This window comes from Centruroides sculpturatus, unplaced genomic scaffold (assembly GCF_000671375.1).
Source record: "Centruroides sculpturatus isolate CEXI.00-Female unplaced genomic scaffold, Cexi_2.0 scaffold1188, whole genome shotgun sequence".
In the NCBI taxonomy this organism is placed as follows: Eukaryota; Metazoa; Arthropoda; class Arachnida; order Scorpiones; family Buthidae; genus Centruroides; species Centruroides sculpturatus.
The window spans coordinates 182,789-202,862 of NW_019385492.1; the positions used below are offsets into that span (position 1 = coordinate 182,789).

At 35.3% G+C, this 20,074-nt stretch overlaps 1 protein-coding gene across 1 annotated transcript in view; it reads right to left on the reverse strand.

Moving 5' to 3' along the window:
* LOC111639491 (multidrug resistance-associated protein 4-like) overlaps positions 1-3,240 on the reverse strand; it is a 114,293-nt gene extending 111,053 nt beyond the window's left edge. The window contains exon 1 of the mRNA XM_023385382.1: positions 3,146-3,240. Within this exon, the coding sequence (XP_023241150.1) occupies positions 3,146-3,216 (71 nt within the window). The 5' untranslated portion in view covers positions 3,217-3,240. The remainder of the gene's footprint in view (positions 1-3,145) is intronic.
* Positions 3,241-20,074: the final 16,834 nt, after the last annotated feature.

Here is a 20,074-nt window from a genome sequence, read left to right on the forward strand (position 1 = left end):
ATTTTAATTTTATGGTATCACTTACGTTTTATGGTGTTGGTCTGGATGCACTAATTTTTATGGTATACAGCAGTGTTTTTCAACCTGTGGGTCGCGAAGCCTTACACGGGGGTCGCAAGTAAAAGATATAAGACAAGTGTTTTTAGGTCCTACAGCACATTAAAAAAACTACATTTTCGGCGAGAAAGCTGTACCTGTTTATTTTACAGTACAATTGATTTTTTGATCGATATTTAGGTCTCAGCCATGGGTGTAGCCAGGGAGGGCGTGGGTGGGTACGGCCCACCCTAGAAAATCATAGCCGAAAAAGTCTTGAGCTGATTTGCAAAAAGAAATAAAAAGTAAGAAAGTAGAAGCTGATAATTCTGATGAAAATAAAAAAAAGGTCAACAGCTCCCCGGGCCCAGTGTTATAATAAAAGAAAGTTTCATAATTTATGTGTGTTAAATTATTGTCGATTCTTCTGAAATTTACATTTTAATCAACAATAATTTGTCTCAACAGAAAGATAATTAAATGCATAGTTTTTAAAATCACTGATATAGTTTTAATATGGCCCTAGGGGAGTCGCCAGAATTTTTTAACTTGTAAAGGCGTCGCGTATTAAAGAAGGTTGAAAATCACTGGTATACAGGTTTAAATATGCATAGTTTTAACCTGTGTATAAGGTCCTATATATACACCATGTAGAATTTAAGTGGATAAAGTTAGATACAGATTTAAGTTTATAGAGGTTTTTATTGTATATATGTTTATATAAGTTTTATTATAGGTTTTTATGGTGTCACTTTCTTCTCGAGAAAGGCACTTAGTTCTGCAGCAGTAATGTCCATCAACGTCATGCTACTGATTTAATGTATTATATGGAGTGAATAGCAATTCATGTAATACAGTAAAACTGTATTATAGTGCTATACGCTATATACAGTTTATACGTTTATAGTTCTATGCGATTACAACCTGTAAGGTTTTAAGCGCATAGCACTATAAATTTATAATCTAGTAAAAGGTGGTGTTGCATGGATGTCGGTAGGATATTCTAGTACGCAGATACAGAAAAGGGTGGTAGTAAGACCACCTGGGACAGGATGTATAACCTTGATTACCTCTCTTGAACACGATGTTGAAGTTTACAAAATAGATTTGCGTAAAACTACTTTCTGCTACTTGAAGGATCAATTATCCCTTTTACTGTTTTTAACTGTATTAACAAAGTTTCTGTACATTAGCAAAAAGCAATGAAAACATTGAAATAAGCAAATTAGCAAACGGTTATATTAATGGAGAATCAAAAAGACATAATTATATGTATATTTATATATAAGAAGACTATGTTAAAACAAAACTACTATAAAGTTTATGAAAACAATGAAAATAAATGAATTACTGATGAAATGAATTTAATAATCTGTCAGAAATATAACGTTAATTTATTATCGACCAAAAGTAATTTACTTGATATTGTAGAACTACTATCGAAGATTTATAAGGCATAAATATATCTAAATTATAAATATTTTCATAATAAAACATCTTCCATACTAATTGCGACGTGCTATGAACGATTTTAAATTATGCAAAGTGTACTTTCAACAAACGGATTTTTATAAGGAAAGATCCAACACGTACAGTACATTACAGAAAAAAGTTTAGCATTAAATATAAAGAATATTTTATTTTCTTCATCTGTTGAGTAATTTTTCGTATATATAATAATAAGTATCTTTTCATTGAGTATAATACTGTGTAATTCTATATTTATGCGATAATTTGATTTTATTAGCAACATAAAACGTTTGTAAATTGTTTAAGTTGTAATAATACAGTCGACCCCCCTATAATTACGGTCCCTATAATTACGATTCCTATAAAACTAGGAAAAAATTGTAACTGGTATCCGTAAAAAACAGTAAAAACCCCCTATAATTACCTCAAACGTCATCGGGCAGCCGAACTACTTTCCCACCGTTCGTAGCGCCAACTACTAACAGATTTCTATCGTCTGGACAGTATGATATAGATTATATATAAATTAGGTACTGTACATATAATTATATATTAATTATATATAAATTAGGTACTGTATATATAATTATATATTAACTTATTGTAACTTTGTTATAATTAAATATATAATTTCCGCCGTCTAGCGTGGCGCCACGCTACGGAGATTTTTACGCTAACTATCGTCTGTCAGTATGTAAATTAGGTACCGTAAGTCTAATACAGTACTGTAATTTTATACATTTCTTGTGAAAGAAACATTTCTTATTCAACGGCGATTAAAATTATTTATATTAATGATGTCTCCGAAGTTCTACGAAGTTTTCACAGAAAAATAAGTTGTTAGAAATCGGCCGCTCTTTGCTGAGCTGTTCCGCGACGAAAACAATGTTGAGCAATGGCGATGTCGAATGGTGACACTCGGTAAGTAATCCTACAATTTTTTGTTTATAGCGTAGTTTATACGGATTATTCCCAAAAAAAATATACGTATTTTGGAAATGTTGAGTCGGATTAGTCTAGAATCGATTAATTTTATGGAAGAAAATCTTTCAAACAGCCGTAGTCCGTAAACTTGACACGTGTCGGGTTGTGATTGGAAGGATTCGTAAGAAATCGGATTCCAAAAGAATGGAACGTATCTATATCTTATAGGGGGGTCTACTGTATAAACGATAAAATTCTTTATTGCTTTCTTGAAATGTTAACATTAAATAACTAATAAAATTAAGTTTTTAATTGTATTTTGCATAATATATTAGGTTAAACAAATAGTTAAACACACATCGAACACAAAGTACTGTACATCTCGTGTTTAATAAAGCAAATAATTTTAATTAAATCTCTTGGATTTATCTTAAGAATCAATAGTTCCCTGTCAATATATACTGTATGTTCCTTCCATTTCACAAACACGGGAAGATTTGCGGTGTTAGCTTTCATTTGGTAAAAATCGTTAAATTAAATACAATACAGTAATAATATAAAACTTGTATCTATGGCGGAATTATAACATGAAATAACGAAATGAAAATATGAGGGGTTTTGTTTTTAAAGATTACTCGTGAGTAAATAACTTAATACTTATTTGTATTACAAAATTTCAATTATTAAATTAATGAGAAAAAGTAATATTACATACCAGAAAAATATTCGAGAGAAAACACCAACAGTATCGAATGGGTTACTTTTTTCTTTCCTCTCCATTCTCATCTACACTTTTCTATACACTTTTCATATGTAGTATTTATTACTTATGAAACCTATATATCTGTTTGATGACATAATATTTATATTAAAGTGTAAAGGTTTTGCGTGTTATTTGTGTTCAGAAAACCTTGAAATTACGTCTAGACGTTATATGAAAGTTAACATTTTTGCAGTGCTATCAACTGTGATATTTCGTTTAAAAATAAGTGTTATACTGTAATTACAAAATTGAAAATAAGCCGAATTTTGAGGGTTGAAATATGTTTTTATAAAACTTCACGTAAATACTAAGAAACAAAAAAAGTTCCTGATTAAATTTGACCCCACTCGAGATACAACAGGACTTTTTTCTGTCTCTCCACTCCGTTGACTTTTAACCAGGAAAACTTAATAGCATCGATACACTCTATATACAAGCTAAAATGCTATATTTTGTTTTTTAATCATCACCTCACTCGAGACATCAAACGAAACAAAACCAAACACAGATATGCACTTTACGTACCGTATTTATGTACTACAAATCGCGTATTTTGAGACCCTGACCAAAAAATGTCCAAGCCAGGTAAATAGTTGGAATCTCAAAACAACAAAATTTGCCGGATTTGAGGCGGGTCGAATTCGACAGACTCCAATACTTTACCTCGTTATATACATAACAAGCCGAGAAAGTAAAAGCTAGGAAGTAAATACTTCGATTTTGAAATTTAAAGTTAGTCACGGTCGGTGCAGATAAAATGACATTCACATCATTCGAGTGATTTCAATAAATGTTCTGGTACATTGGTTAAAAACATTCCCAATGCGTTATTTATTTGAAACGAATTCGTCGTCATTAACTACATTCAAATGTTAAAAGAAATTAGCTATAATCAAACATCGAAAAAAAAAATACTTTAAAAGTTATCGCCATTTGAATGACCTTCATCAGGAATACAAAAAGATTTTTATTCCTGAGGTAGTGGAACGAAAATGTTCGATTAGCTAATAAAAAGCTGCATTTATAAGTTTTTTGTCGATACAGTGGGTGAACGTTTGACAAGCGTTCCATTGTCTATACAGTAATAACTCGACTTACGCTACCACGACTTACGCGATTTTCAAATCTTGTCGATTCGTCTTTTGTTTGATCGCCACGCAACTCTTGATTTCTCACTCCCCCCCACACTATTGTTCAGTTACATGTTCGGTTGTGCCGCGCGGAATCGACGCGTAGCTACAATTTATTTTGTGTTATTTATTTCTGTGTTTGTTATATCTACGGAAACTCGAGAGACTCTATGTGCTGATTTCTTGCAACTGTGAACAAATCAAATGACGAAATAAGATTAACGACAACATTTATTAGCTTACATACATCCGACTTGGAGTTTACACAAATTGCGAAATTATACCCCGACTTACGCGAATTCGACTTACGCGGTTATCGCTCGGTCCCATCTATCGCGTAAGTTCGGGGTATTACTGTATTTATAATAAAAATCTAATAAAAAAATATAAACTTAAATAAAGTACAAATTATACAACATTCAACACACATACAACAGAAAAAAAAAAAAACTTCCATTCACCATTTCAAGAACGCAATCAACCGTATCGATGTTGATCTCGTTTTACAGGTCGTCCCCGCCTGTGTTTATATCAATTGTGTGAAGTCGGATGACAGGGAAATTTTCATTGCATAAAATTGTTTTTTAACGACTATGAAGGGATGATTACAAGACTTCAAAACTTTAACTTCTTTGTATAAATTTTTTTATTTGTATATTCGTACATTTTTAAACCATTTGTTACAATCGTAAGAATTATTATCCAAACTAAGCGATCATTAAATTATAAATAAATTAAATAATTCAGTTAAAATGCATTTTTAATATCTAATTAACATAAATAGGTTGAAGNGTACATTTTTAAACCATTTGTTACAATCGTAAGAATTATTATCCAAACTAAGCGATCATTAAATTATAAATAAATTAAATAATTCAGTTAAAATGCATTTTTAATATCTAATTAACATAAATAGGTTGAAGCGTAGTAGTGAAAGTGTTGTTTATATAAAAATCTGTCAGCGTTTACTAATCGGATAAGATAAATCTACGTGCAAATGAATTCTATAATATACGTATTCTGCTCTGTACGAAAATTCTATTTTATTACTCACCCTGTCAACGGTATATTACCTAATGCAAACCCGATTACTCTGATTTAATTAATAATTACAGTAATAGAAATCTCCTTTGCAAAAGCTGCAGCCAGGCCCGCGCATACAATGCAGTTTAGAAAAATTAGAATTAAAATCATACTCGTCGCGTAAGCGTACGCTTACTTTGTCAATGCATAGAACCGACTCTGTGAATTGATATCGCCAGTGCCACCTTGCCAACAATCTCAACAACTACAGCAACGTTACCCTTTGTTGGGTTCCCGGTCACCAAAACATCGAAGGAAATGAGCGGGCTGATTCCCTGGCCAAAAAGGCGGCTGGATTGAAGCTAAATCCCACCTATGGACGTGTACCTATAACGCACATCAACAGCTACATCCTCAAAAAATGCAATGAGGCTGGCAATCGGAATGGGAAGTTTCCACTACTGGCCGCACTACCTACCGCTTCCTTCCCTCCATCCACAGACGCATCCTCCTGCATCATCTTCACCCCACCTTTGAGCTCTCCCAATGCCTCACAGGGCATGGGAACCTTCCGGCATATCTACACAGGTTCAAAAAACTTCCATCTCCTCACTGCCATTGTGACATCACTAGTATTGGGGATGTTTTCCACTATGTCTTCGACTGCCCGGACTTCGACCTCCAGCATGGTCCTCTATGGATGCACTGCACCCTCAATGGCCAGCCATGGCCACCTCCAGCGGACTTTCTATGTGAGACTAAAGAAACATTCACCGTGTTCAACAATTTTATAAACTCCTGCACCATCTTCCGTGGCTCCTCGCAGGGTTGCCCTCCTACAGGCACTCCCCTGCCTGCCACCGGTTCATCTTAGGCTGGCCACCCATCCCCCCATCGGTTGGGCTCCACCTCTGTCTGCCATAGTCTGCGGGCCTCATCACTAGTTCGGAATTTCCTTCTAGCATCCAGCTATCATCTTCCGCAACTTGTCCAGCAGCAGTAACCTCTTCCAGCTTCCAGCAACCACAACTCACCGTTTTCGTCAACTACCCGCCAATAAGGACCATCTGACAGGCTTTACAGCATCAACACTGCTTGCACAAAGCACCTCTGTATACTACCCAACTTTTTTGTAATACCCTACTTGAAATGTCTTTATTGTATAATTATACTTAGTACTGTACTCTTCCCAGCGAAATTAACACCTTGTTTATATGTAAATGTTCCTTTATTTTCAATAAAAAAGTTAAGTCCGTCCAGGAAATCCCAAACCCTTCCTTTCACTTTCTGCCTCTTCCATCCCCATCCCCGCCTTTTTCCTCTTCCTCTCTAACCCACTTCTTCCCAACTTCCACCCGTTATCCCCACCTTTTCTAACTTCCCGGGCTAAGTCGAAAGACAGCTTGCTCATTCTATTCCTACTGAAGGGTATCGCCAGTGCAAATAAATATTTTTATCATTTTTCAATTTTACTAAAAATTTAGTATTAATTATATAAGTGTGTGAAAAGAGCGAACACAGGGTAGATTGTATTGTGTACAAAAAAGTATTACAGCAATGTTCAGCAACCTCTTTTGTGTTAAAATTGGAAGAAAACTTCGAACGTTTCGGGCAAGCCGCATAAATTATTCCTTAGGGCATTTCAAGTTTTCGGCTTGCTCGAGACAAATACATTCTACAACTGCCAGTGCTGTATGTAATAAAATAATATTTTCTATTGTTTTGCACACTGCTGATGTGTAATCGTTTATTTAAGTCTTCACTAGTAGAGTTTACTTTCAATGATTTTTGTTAAGAATATTACCTTAATTAATTTCCATGTTAAGTATATAACACGAAAAAGTTTTCAAATCGTCTCAAACTTGAATCCCCACGGAGATTTCTTCAAATCTATCAATACTGAGACTCTGTAAACAGAAAAACAAGTTTGTGTTTGCGTGTGTGTGTGTGTTGGCGTCTATTTCGTTTAATATCTGAGGACGGTTACAAAAATGAAGCAACGAGTTGCTTAACTTCTTTGCATTATTTGGTGGTGCATTCTCTTATCATATTTTAAAAACTCTTCATGTTTTTAAATATTATAACAAAATGGCAAATAACTTAATTTTGAGAGCAGGAATGAGTTTTATAAAAAAAATTGTAAATGCTAATAACGAGTAATATCGTCATTAAGTTTGATCTTATTGGCGATATAACACGACCCCTATTTCCCTATTCCCTTGACTTTTAAGCATCATAATTTAACACGATCGATGACCCTTAGTGACAAACCATCCTGCAAAATTTCAGAAATTTTCATCGAAAAGCCCAGAAGTTAATAAGCTCCAAACAGGATAAACAAAATCTTGCCCCTCAAACAGAGTATTCATACATTCATACAGAAACAATTACTTAATTTTTTGAATTTCTGGCCGTTTTAAGGCTCGCTATGTTTAACATGTAATAATCTTCAGGGCTACTTTGTCTTATCGCTAGACTTTTTCTCTGTTACGTATAACTGTCGAAATGGATAAATAAAAGCAGCTTCTTACGGGAAGTTGCTCAGAAGGAGAATTAACGCTACTAAATTTTGGTGGTTAAAGTTGGAGAAAATACGAAATAGTAAAGGTTTCGTCTTATATCTCCAGTGGGTGAAACTTGATAAAAATTTTAATAGTAATTGGCATTAACATCATGCTTTAAAATTTGTCTCTACCATAAAAATAAACCCGTTTGTCATTTTATTATATTTAATAATAAAAATTATTTTAAAAATAAAACCTCTTAATAGCCGGGAAAGCTACGAATCATTTTGCTGAATTTTTTGTATTGCCATCAAAATTATCGCACAAAAAAGGATTTCTCATAATCGAACGATATTGTACCCGTGCGAGTGATTACAAAATGAAAGCAAAGGATCATTTATTGCTGGGAAAATTGCAAACGAAAGGAAGTTCAAATACTCTGCTGGGCTGGCTCTAACGTGAATATACCACGAATACACGAAGGCATCCGGGTGCCGTATGATTTCTTGCAGCATCTCAATTCACAGTTGTTGCAAGCGGTCCTCTGCCTCAGCAAAATAGTCACAAATATTATAAAAAATATTTACTCATTAATTAAGTTAACGCAAATTAAAACGTAAGGGAACATTTATGAAAAACAAATAAAACAAAGTAAATAAAAATGTAACCATTAAATTTAAAACTTTCTTGATTGTAAAAATAGAAAATGTAAATAAAATGTTTTCATTCTTAATTAATATTTATTTATTTAACACGTTACAGAGAAAGGTTCTTTAAGACTATACCAAATACGGGAAGTCGACCACACGCAACTCATACAGGAGTAAACGTTACATTAATACACTGTTAAACTTTATATTGTTTTAAATTAAATAACGTAAACTTACGTTTGAAAGTGTCATGTAAGGAACCAAGTCCGTGCTTTATTTTTAGTTTACTTGCTTTATTATATTTTTGTTTGGGGCTTATGTTTGGTTGGGACGTAGGTTTCCTCACCCACCACCCTAACGTTCAAAAACGAGAAGATAAAAGATTAACCAACCCACCGACGACGAAACGATAGTGCCATAGCTAGCATTGCACTCACGTGCACGCCCGAGCGGCAGAATTGTAAGTCCGCACTGAAGGGGGAGACACCCCAATAGACTTTCTAGGAACTTGTGTAACCTTAACAAAACATCCCGATAATTGTTAAAGAAATGTTGTAAAAGGTTAACAAAGTATTGTCGAGAAATAAGCTACCAGATAACGAAGAGAAAACAATGTTACGTGTAGATATGTAAATGAGGGGAGTGGCTACAGTAGAACTGTGACGTCACCTCATACTATAAGTACAGTAGCTCAAGTGAAGACAGAAGAGGTGAGCTCCTGAACCGAAAGCGTTGGTCTGCTGGTAGCAGTGAATAGGTGTCGAATAGGAAATCCTAGTAGGAGATTGAAGGTTCGATTTTGGTGATTTGGAAATAGGAAAGTCTTGAGTAGAAGAAAAGGTTCCGAGTATTAATTGAGGTGACGGTTAGGATTGATAGTTATAAGAGAATTTGTATCTAAGTTAAGAATTGGATTTTGTTTTGTCGGAATTCCAAGGGGAATAGTTCTAAGTTAGAATAAGACTTAAGTTTGTCGGGTTGATTTGTGATTTGATTTTGATTAATAAATTTGTTGTTTGTTTATAAATCTTGTACATAGTATTGGTTAAACTTGATTAAACATTTATTATTGAGATTTTTTTGTGACTAACTTTGTCCTTAATTTATTTCGGTGCACGCTAAAAGTCCAGGCCTGGCAACTAACAAACGCGAACCCGCGTAAAGTACCCGTTAGGTCCCGGCTCTAAGAAAAACTCGTTGTAGAGCAACAAACTAAAAATAGTACTTTACAGTCATTCTCGGTTATCTAAAAAACAAATTTGTTTCCTCTTCAGCCTACGCAAAATGCAACGGAAATGAAATTCGTGCTAGAAATACGCAACGAAAACAACAAATTAAAATAGTGCAATTACGCAGAGAAGAAAACAAAAACAGGAAGTAAACGATTATTGAAGAGCAACTTCGTATAGTGCAACTTCTCCAAGTTACAGCACATTTTCCATCCTCCTGAATTGCTAGACTAAGTATTCGATAACTGAAAAAAAAAGGATATTTTTCCAGCAAATTGTCTATTTAATGTCAATTACAGTCGACCCCCCCTATAGTATATACGTTCCGATTCTTATAAAATTAATGTTTTAGGAGACCTTGCCAATCACAGCCCGACACGTGTGAAGTTTACAGACTACGGCTGTTCGAAAGGTTTTCTTCCATAAAATTAATCGATTCCTAGACTAATTCGACTCGACATTTCCAAAATACGTATATTTTTGGGGGGAATAATCCGTATAAACTATGCTATAAACAAAAAATTGTAGGATTACTTACCGAGTGTGCACAGTTCGACGTCGCCATTGCTTTTCGTCGCGGAGCAGCGCACCAAACGGCTGTCGCAATTTCTGATAAGTTATTTTTCTGCGAAAAATTCGTTGACCTTTGGAGACATCATTAATATAAATAATTTTTATGGTTGTTGAATAACAAATGTTTCTTTCACAAGAAATGTATAAAATTACAGCGCTGTATTAGACTTACGGTACCTAATTTACATACTGTACAGACGATAGTAAACTCAACTTACTCGCCTAAACTCTCCGTAGCGTGACGCTGAACGCGAAAAGTAGTTCGGCTGCCCGATGACGTTTTACCGAATTATAGGAGTTTATTACCATATTTTACGGATACCATCGCAATTTTTTCGTCGTTATATAGGAAACCGAACTATAAGAACACGTGTTATGGGGGTCGACTGTATAGGATACTTCCAATAAAAGTCGACTTTGCCGACACAAATCCGAGATTTTACTTCGAAAAATGGCACAAATATTTATTTCTCTGACTGAGGTTACAAATAAAGGTACGTTAAATAAAGTAGAACAACTAATACTACAAAAATAGCATTAGTAACGTATCAAAATAGCATATACTAGCAGACCCCACCATGCCTTGTTGTGGCTCAAAATGTATCTATTATAAATGTAAAACACTTCCCCCGTGGGGGAAAATTTTTCGAAAAATTTTTTCTTAGTGTACATTCTCTTGACGTACCCTATTAAAACGCAATCAAAAGCGCAAAAACCGGTATCTAAAATAGTATAATAGAAGCCAAGTTTTTCACAGTAAGCCTTAATCTTGTCCTTCTCCCCCGCGGGGAAAATATCGAAAAATCCCTTCTTAGTATACATTGTGTTGATGTACTCTATTAAAATGAAATCAAAAACGCAAAAAATCGCATCTAAAATAGTATAATAGAAGTGAAGTTCTTCACAGTAAGCCTTAATCCTGTCCCTCTCCCCCGGGGGAAATATCAAAAATCCTTTTTTTGTAAAAATATTTTATAAAAATATTTTATTTCAATTCCTCGCAGCTACGGTATTCCACTGAAAGATTTAATGTATCAATCGGTCTTAATAAAATATATTGAAAAAGTTTATTTTTATGACTATATGAAATTTAATTCGAGTATCGTCATCATTTTTCGTGACAGGGATCACCTTTGAATCAATGAAGCAATAATATATTGAAATTACAACAAAATTTCCTATTACAGTCACACGAGTACTCACTAATATGTATTATATTTTGAATATAATATATCAGGAATGTATTAGTACGTAGCTTTATAAACTTTTGACATGTATTTTACAGCAAATGATATTTGTTATAAAAAAAGCTTCACAGAACAATGATCAGTCACAGTATGTTATGTACTAAATCAGGTGTATGTAGTAAATACAATATGTATGCTTATTAGGAATAGAAGATTAATGGAAATAGCCCAGATCGAAATGTGATTCTAGAATTGAACAAGTAAAACGGCAAAACCGTATTTGGTACAAGACTATGTCTCGGAGACTCACTACTAAGCGGAATCACTTTTGATGCTCAAGGCGTGTCTCGTTCGCATTCTCCAATCTTCTTTGCTATCGCTGTTTTTGGGAGCGATCGTTCAAACTTCGCGAGCTACGGCCAAGAGGTCGTCCACAATTCGTTTTCAATGAAATTAGCCTATCGAATTTCAAAATTTCTCTCCGTTGCGTGTCGGCCCGGGTTGAATTTTTGTCGATGCGTAACGAATATTTCCCGTTTTTGAAAAAATAATCGTGGCTATTTTATCGTCCGAAATTATTTTTTTATTTTGCACAAGCAATAATACAGTTTAACCCGATTATAACGTCATCGGATGTAACGACAATCCTAATATAACGTCGAATTTTCATCGGTTCCACGATTTTACTATACTACATAATGTTAAAAAACCTACTTGTAACGACACCGTTTTAATGTCATATTTGACGCTCTCCCAAATTTACAAAATTAGATTACAAATTTTATTTAACATAGAAGAAACTACGTGTTCGGTTCTAAGGTCAGAGTTCACTTCTTAGAATGACTGTGAATAGTACTCTCCCCACCCTGAGTTCGGTGGAATGAGGTGCCTGTTTTGCTGGTTTGTAGAAGAGGGTCGCATTTTTGTATTTTACTTTGACTGGGTCGACATGTACTCACTCCTTCCTACCTCCAAGATGGTAACATAAATCGGCAATACGATTTTATAAACAAGACATAGTCTTGTTAAAAATGTAAAAAGATAAAATGAACGGTACGAAATTCGTGTATATAATGCAAATATAAAGAGATATAGTAAGATATAGAATAAATAAGGTAGGTAGATTGTCAAAGTGGATAAACCTACCAGGGCATCGGTAGGATTATTCACTTTGCCAATTTTATATTAAATTCTGCCCCAGCAAGAGATTGGTTAGGTGGTATTCTGTAACTATTCTTTGTGAGTGTAAAACGTATATAGGGTCTAGTTTACTACAAAACACCCTGCAAGAGCATGTTTCTTAAAAGCCAATCCCAATACTGTATACACAGCCGTTTTCATCAATCTATTTCCTCATTTTCCGTTTTTTAGTCACGATTACGATCTACCATCTTGCCTCACTCTGATATTCGTGTAGAAACTAGCAAATGTACACAAAAAATTTTAACAACTCTTATTATAAATAACAACTTTGCAAATGTTCAAACATATCAATATCGAATGTTATATATTTAAACAAATTATATAAATATCCAACCTTAGGGTTTTTGTTTTTCGATATTCATAAATGTTATGTCACGATTAATCGATTGCCAGAAGAGCCGATTCCGTGTTTATTTTTCTTGTAGGAAGAAAACTTGAGGATATACGATTACGCCACTGGAAATTAACATTTACGATTACGCTCCTCATTAACAAGAAGCCAGAAATAGCTCGTTGTATCGCTAAGTGAAAGTAAAATTATACGCTTTAGATTCACCAATTTTGTTTTTTATATTAATAATAATTTTATTATATTACAGTTATTTACCTTTTTTACACACAATAAATATTTATTAAATTCTTTTTGTATGAATAGAAACGAGCCATACAAACTCAATGTGTAATTGCAGTTCCCAGAGTTTAAGGTAATTAGAAAAATAATATATTTTATTGAGTTGGAAAAACAATAAATAAATCGTGAGAATATGTGGGGGCCGAAGGAGAAAGAAATTTTTAAAAAATCTTAATTTAACGATAATATGCGATATATATCGTCATCGTCTCCATTGCCCTCTGGACTGCTAAGCGGTAACAATCAACCACGTGTGGAAGCAGTTAAGTCAGAGATGTCTTGTTTACGAACAACACAACCCGTTTATTAAACACGAAAGAAGCTTACAAGATTTCCCCGATCTTGGAAGTTCTACGGCGGCTGCGACCTCTGGGTCTTCCTCTCCTTTCCAAGATAGTCCCATTTTGAAGGAGTGTCCCTTGTTCGCGAATGAACAATTCCATCGACGTCTCGACGACTCCGCAAACATGCGGTCGACTTCCATTAATGGAAAGATGTCGATCCGTGGTCTGGAGATGGAGACGAAGATGGGTGCGAGACACACACACTACAATAGATCCGTCACTTGGAACTTTCGAGAGAAGAAGCCCATCGCGTCCTTGAATTTCCGTGGTTTTATCCGTTTTCCTTCGATTCTACTTACCGATTGATCTCTCCTCGTCACCCAATGACAATTCGAAGCCTTTCGGGGGCGCGGGAGAAGTCAAAATCGAAGTTCAATTCGATTCCTCAATCGGAGATGGTCGATGGAATTACATTCTTCTATTGTTTAGAAGTTAGCGTGGCGTTTTTATATAAAAAATCTATTTCTAACTACTATATTTTTTCTTTAAAAAAACATAATTTTGCTTATAAAAATAAATAATATTAAAGCGAATTTTTATTGACGTTCGGACCTGTCCAGAGACTCACAAATATAACAATTTATAAATACAGTAGAGCGTCGTTTATCCGAAGGTCAGTTATCCGAAACGTCAGTTATCCGAAGGAATTCCAGTCGACAAATTTAAATTTTCGCCAGTGCTGTGGCGCTGTAATCTTTGGCTATGTCTTGGGCTACTCAAATATTTTACGTTTTTGATACTAAATTAACTTGTAAAGTATAATTTTTTATTGTTTTTATATTTTTCAATATATTTATTTTGTTTGTACAAAATAAAAAAATAATTTTTAACGATACAATAGTCTTCGTTCGGCTTAACATTGACGAAAATTCAACGCGAAGCGACACGCAACAGAGAAAAATTTCAACACGGGATAAATTAATATATTTTTTCGTACATAATTTGTTATCCGAAAAATAAGTTATACGAACAACCCCAGTCCCCAATTGATTCGGATAAACGACGCTCTACTGTATTCGAAACATTTTTGATATTAATGTAATTGAACTTAAAAAATATTTAAAACTGAAAAAAACGAAAGAAATGCGTTAATTTTGAAGAAAAAGCTTCAAACTTTATTTTCCATTTTCTAGCCTTTCTGCGAAATTTGACACCCATGAGTCATTGTTTACACAACTGAATGACCTTGAGAACAGCTGGTGGGATTTCCCGAGACATTCTCATAGATGTCTCTGGAAAACAAGGGTTTAAATATTTATAATTTATTTTGTATACTAGTACTTTCTATGTATTAACAGGACTTATTATACTGGAAAATTATAGATGCAGATATTTAGTCTTACAGTTCAAAAATAATGTTCTTTATTTAGTTCACATGAAAGGACCGAGTTTTCTGTAACGCTATGGAATGCTCCCGAGATATCTCGGGCTTAGGTATTAAAGGCTAAACAACCCCGCATGATTTATTTTTAAGTGGGAGATTTAACAGCGGTATAGATGTATCGGCAGATCTAAAGGCTAAAATAATGATTTCTAATGGCAGTATAGCAAAGTAAGAACTAACTTGATGTTTAGAATCTAATTTAGATCGGAATTACTTAGTATGTGCGTTACCAATTCCGTTATTTACCGTAATAAACAGGTACTTGACACTCACTCGTCATAAGCAGATCCCATGTGGGCCTCTTTATGATGGCCATAAAGTCCATCGCAGTATCAATCATATTTTGACCCTCAGTCGATCATGCTCTGTTTATATAGGGCTCTAATATCAGGCATAGACTTTAATTTAAAAACATGGTGAGAAAAACGTATTTTCACTGGACGTACAAATTAATTAGATAAACTGCAACATATATTACAAAATTTATAATGGCTCTGGCGCTGGAAGTGCAATTACGCGGAAAACAAAGCAAAATGTGTGATTCAATATCGAAATGTACTGGTAAATAAAATGGCGGATTTAGCACTGGAGAGGCCCGAGGCGAATTCAATTTTCAGACCTCCTGAAAATATTTTCACTACCTCTACAACTTACAGTTTGCTTTCTGCACTCACGTGTTTGACTCTGGTCAATAGTATACCGGTGGTCGAAAAAAGTGAGACTGGAAAGTAACATTGTCAATTTACTAATATAAAATTACAACTGCCAGGCTGAATTTAAAAATTAAACTTAGTTTGAGAAGTTAAATTGTATGAAATTTGTATTAAGATTTCTAGTAAATTCTTTTTAATAGCGGGGAAATGCAGTTTGCATTGGGCGATCGAGAACACACTATGGACATACGAAATTGAAAACGCAGCATTAATAACGCATGTGATTGAAACTGTGATAGAAAGAGCATTATGAACTGCAAATTATTTTCTATAATTTGCCGTGTATTAATCTATTCCGTACACAAATCATTCAGTACCATCATTCGTATAAGCCAACTCAAAACAAAGATAATATAGATTCACTGTTCTCTTCTGTATTACTGCATAACCCTTTTACCTATTTTTATTAAGACTGATTATGATTAATGAAATTGCACGTTTACTGTTCGTTAACATTCTATAAGCGAGAAAAGTATTTCCTAGTGAATGTCCTTATAAAATGGATAATTGATCATTAATATTACGACTAGATAAAATTTTAAAATTCAGCGATTTAATTAAAACTGTAATGAAACGCTTTTGACTTATTTGAATCCACAATTCTTTCTGCTGTGCTTACGTTGAAATATCCGAGGAAACTGTTCCCTTCACTGCAAGTATCAATCTCTGAATCTCCTCGAGCCGCGTTTCTTTACAGTATGAGCTACGAATTGACATATAGACGAAATCTACTGTCAAGTTTTTCGATTTATATCAACACCATTTAAAAAGTTTAAACGTTAAGCTATAAATTAATAATTATTTAGTTTAATACGTGAAATGCTTACGTGACTTGTCAAAGACGTCACACACAAATCATTTAATTAATGTAATTGTGAGGATCCCAATTCGGATGTGTTTATATCATTTCACATTGTAGCTATACTTTCGTTTAATAACTGTCAACTTTTACACCTGGAAGCTAAACATCTGCTAAGTTCTCAGACTTAATAACGATGCTTTCTCATCACCTTTCGACCTAGTATCGCGATTTTAACAGTTCAACATTAGACAAGAATAACAAAGTGAGCAGTCGTCGCCCGTCTTTGGAACGAGAAGTTGTCACTCGTATTTTTGTCCTAAGTGTCTCCATATTCGGATATCTGTGAATATATCATTTTATTCTACGTGTTATATCCTACTTAAATATCATCGAAACCCATCGTAACATCGTCGAACACCTTTGCGGATACTTTACGTTCTATTCTTCTTACGGATACTTTCTCTACCGGATACAAGAACTGACATCTTGAACTTTCTTTCCTTCACCCAGAACGCTCGAGAATCTTAATCAAGACAGCAAAAACAAAAGGTATTTATCGACACGCGCAACTTATGTAAACTCTCTCTCTCTCTCTCTTATCGGAAAACCCACAACGGAATATCCTAATATCTAATCCCTATGTATGCTTTAATAGCGGAGTCAAGCTTATAGCTCAATAATTCGGCAATTCGTTTGGCTTTAATAATCAGGTTTATGAAGAAAAACTTCATACTTGCAGACTTCATACTCGTTTGTATCTTTGCCCAATTCGCACAATCTGGCGTTACGCATTTATTGAAGCTATTGGGCATGGTTAAAAATTAAGACATCGTAAGTACAATTATTCCATATATTACACGTAAACAAGTAAAGAATTTTCAAAGTGTTACAAGTAAAGAATTTTCAAAGTCCTGCCACAAATAAGCTACGTATTGATTATCGACCATTTGTGACATGCCATAACGAGCATAAATTAAAAAAAACTAATAGGTAGGTTTAAAATTAATAAATACAAATGTATTCTGACAGTGAATGAAATAATTATGCTTTGTATTTGCAAAATTTCTTAACCTTAACACAAAATAAGAAAAAAAAAGTGAATTTTTAAGAAATTTGTGGGATTTCCCGGGATAAGAAAAATTTCCCGGGATATTTTCCGGGTTAAAAAAACAACCGGGATCCCGTTTGAGAAACACTAGTCAATAGTCTTCTCAATAGATTGCTTTTCCTCTACATACATTTTAATTTTCTTATCGTTACATCGCGAAAAGATCTCGTGAAATACATCACGTAATTCAACTATAAGTTTATAAATTTGGTTTGGAACAGTTCTATTTGAGTATCGTCTGCTACATCGATACCAGCACCTATCTTTTCCTTAAGCTTTGTAGTATTGGACTTAAGGACTTTCGGTAAATGTTCAGATGCGTGGACCATCATGGCGGCACTTCCTGTTTTAGCCTCGAAACCTGACGCCTTTGGAGACGACGTGTCACGTGACGACGCGAGCGAACGGCGGCGGCTGCTGCGCCGCGGCAGCGTCGGCGACTGTCATGGCGGCTCATCGCCGATTCCAGCAAAGAGAAGGAAACAGTGGGGACGCACGTTCTAACCTAACCTAAACCTATTCTATTAATATAATCGGTATTAATTATGGCAATTTATTAGAATAGGTTTAGGTTAGGTTAGAACGTGCGTCCCCACTGTTTGCTTCTCTTTGCTGGAATCGGCGGTGAGCCGCCATGACAGTAAGTATCTGGACTTTAACCAAAATAACAAAATAAAAAGTTTTTTTTACTCACCTTTGTCCGCAGTCATTCGCCGACTCTGGCGCGCTTCTTGCTCTTGCTCGTCTCGCCGCTTCGTTGATTCTTCGGCGTCGCTTCCGGGGCTGCCGGAACGGTTTCTGGCTCCTTCCATTCGGGCTCGCGGCCCGCTCCTGGATACATTTTTCTTAAATGTTCGCAGAAAATTCTGAAACGATCACCCGGCTTGAGACTTTCCCATTTCATATGCTTTTTGTACATAAAAGCGTACAGATACGAATCTCGAAGTTCCTCGGTATAGTGTAGGGGCAGATTTTTTCTGTTCTTGAAAATCCCCCACAGCCTTTCGATGTTTTGCGTATGCACGCCGTCCAACGGATTCACAAAGTTTTTCGAATGATTTACTGTCGCGTGTTTTATATCTATTCCGTCTAATTCTCCGATGTTGCTGTATCCCTTCCATTGGTCGGTATGAATCCGTGGAAGTCTCAATAAATCCGTGGAAGTCTCAATGCGTAAAGTCTCCATCTCTGGGGAAAAGCAAAAAAACAGAAAACGCCACCACCAACCGGTCGAAAATTTCAAAAAACCGCACTCAGAACACGCGCAGGCGCTTGTGTCGTCACATGACACGTCGCGCAGGCGCAAAACCGCACTCAGAACACGCGCAGGCGCTTGCGTCGTCACATGACACGTCGCGCAGGCGCAAAACCGCAATCAGAACACGCGCAGGCGCTTGCGTCGTCACATGACACGTCGCGCAGCAAAACCGCACTCAGAACACGCGCAGGCGCTCGCGTCGTCACGTGACACGTCGTCTCCAAAGGCGTCAGGTTTCGAGGCTAAAACAGGAAGTGCCGCCATGATGGTCCACGCATCTGAACATTCACCGGACTTTCTTTTTCGTTTACGCAAACTTAAGAATAATAAAAGGCCAACTTACTTTCTCGAGCGTAGTGAATTCTGTTTCTGCGGAGTTAATCCACAAAATGTAAACACCAATGCACATAGTAGAAATTTTCAGTTTTCAATCCAGCAGAAATCCGTTGCATTATTCACTACATCCTCCGCCTCGATGGACCAAATGTTTACGTTGAAAATGGACTGTATATGAAATCACAATAATTGCACAACAAAATGATATTCATTTAAACTCTCTTAAATTACTCAAGCAACCCTCAGGAATCCGGTACATTTACCAAGATGGCGACAATGACAGACGACTCACCGAAAAACGCCCTCTCACAATAACGACAAAATAAATTTTTCGAATAATAATTAAATAACGTAATACATCACATAATTTATTTTAGTTGTTAAAGTGTAATTTTAGGATAGATATAGTTATTTAAAACTCCTAGGAAAATTTAAAAATTTTTATTTTCCTTTCTGCTTTCGAAATATTCATTTTTCATTCAGCTTTTCTCATTAAGTAGGCTGAAAAATACGTTTAACGTAACGCGGAACTTTAGGTCGTTCGCCATTTTTATTTCTTTATTTCACAACAAATTTGCGGCAGTTAGCGTTTGTGTTCTGTGAGAAAAGACAAGCGGTTCTGTCACTTCTGGCACATCTCACCCGATGGACGCCGAGATTTTGCACAAAACTGCGTTCGGTTCTCGACCTTTCTGCCCGAACTTGCCGCCTGATTTCAAGAAATCGCTAGATGCACGAGACATCCATCGAGACATAATTTTAATGAAATACGTTTGATTTCTCTCAAGAATCTATAAATCCCTATC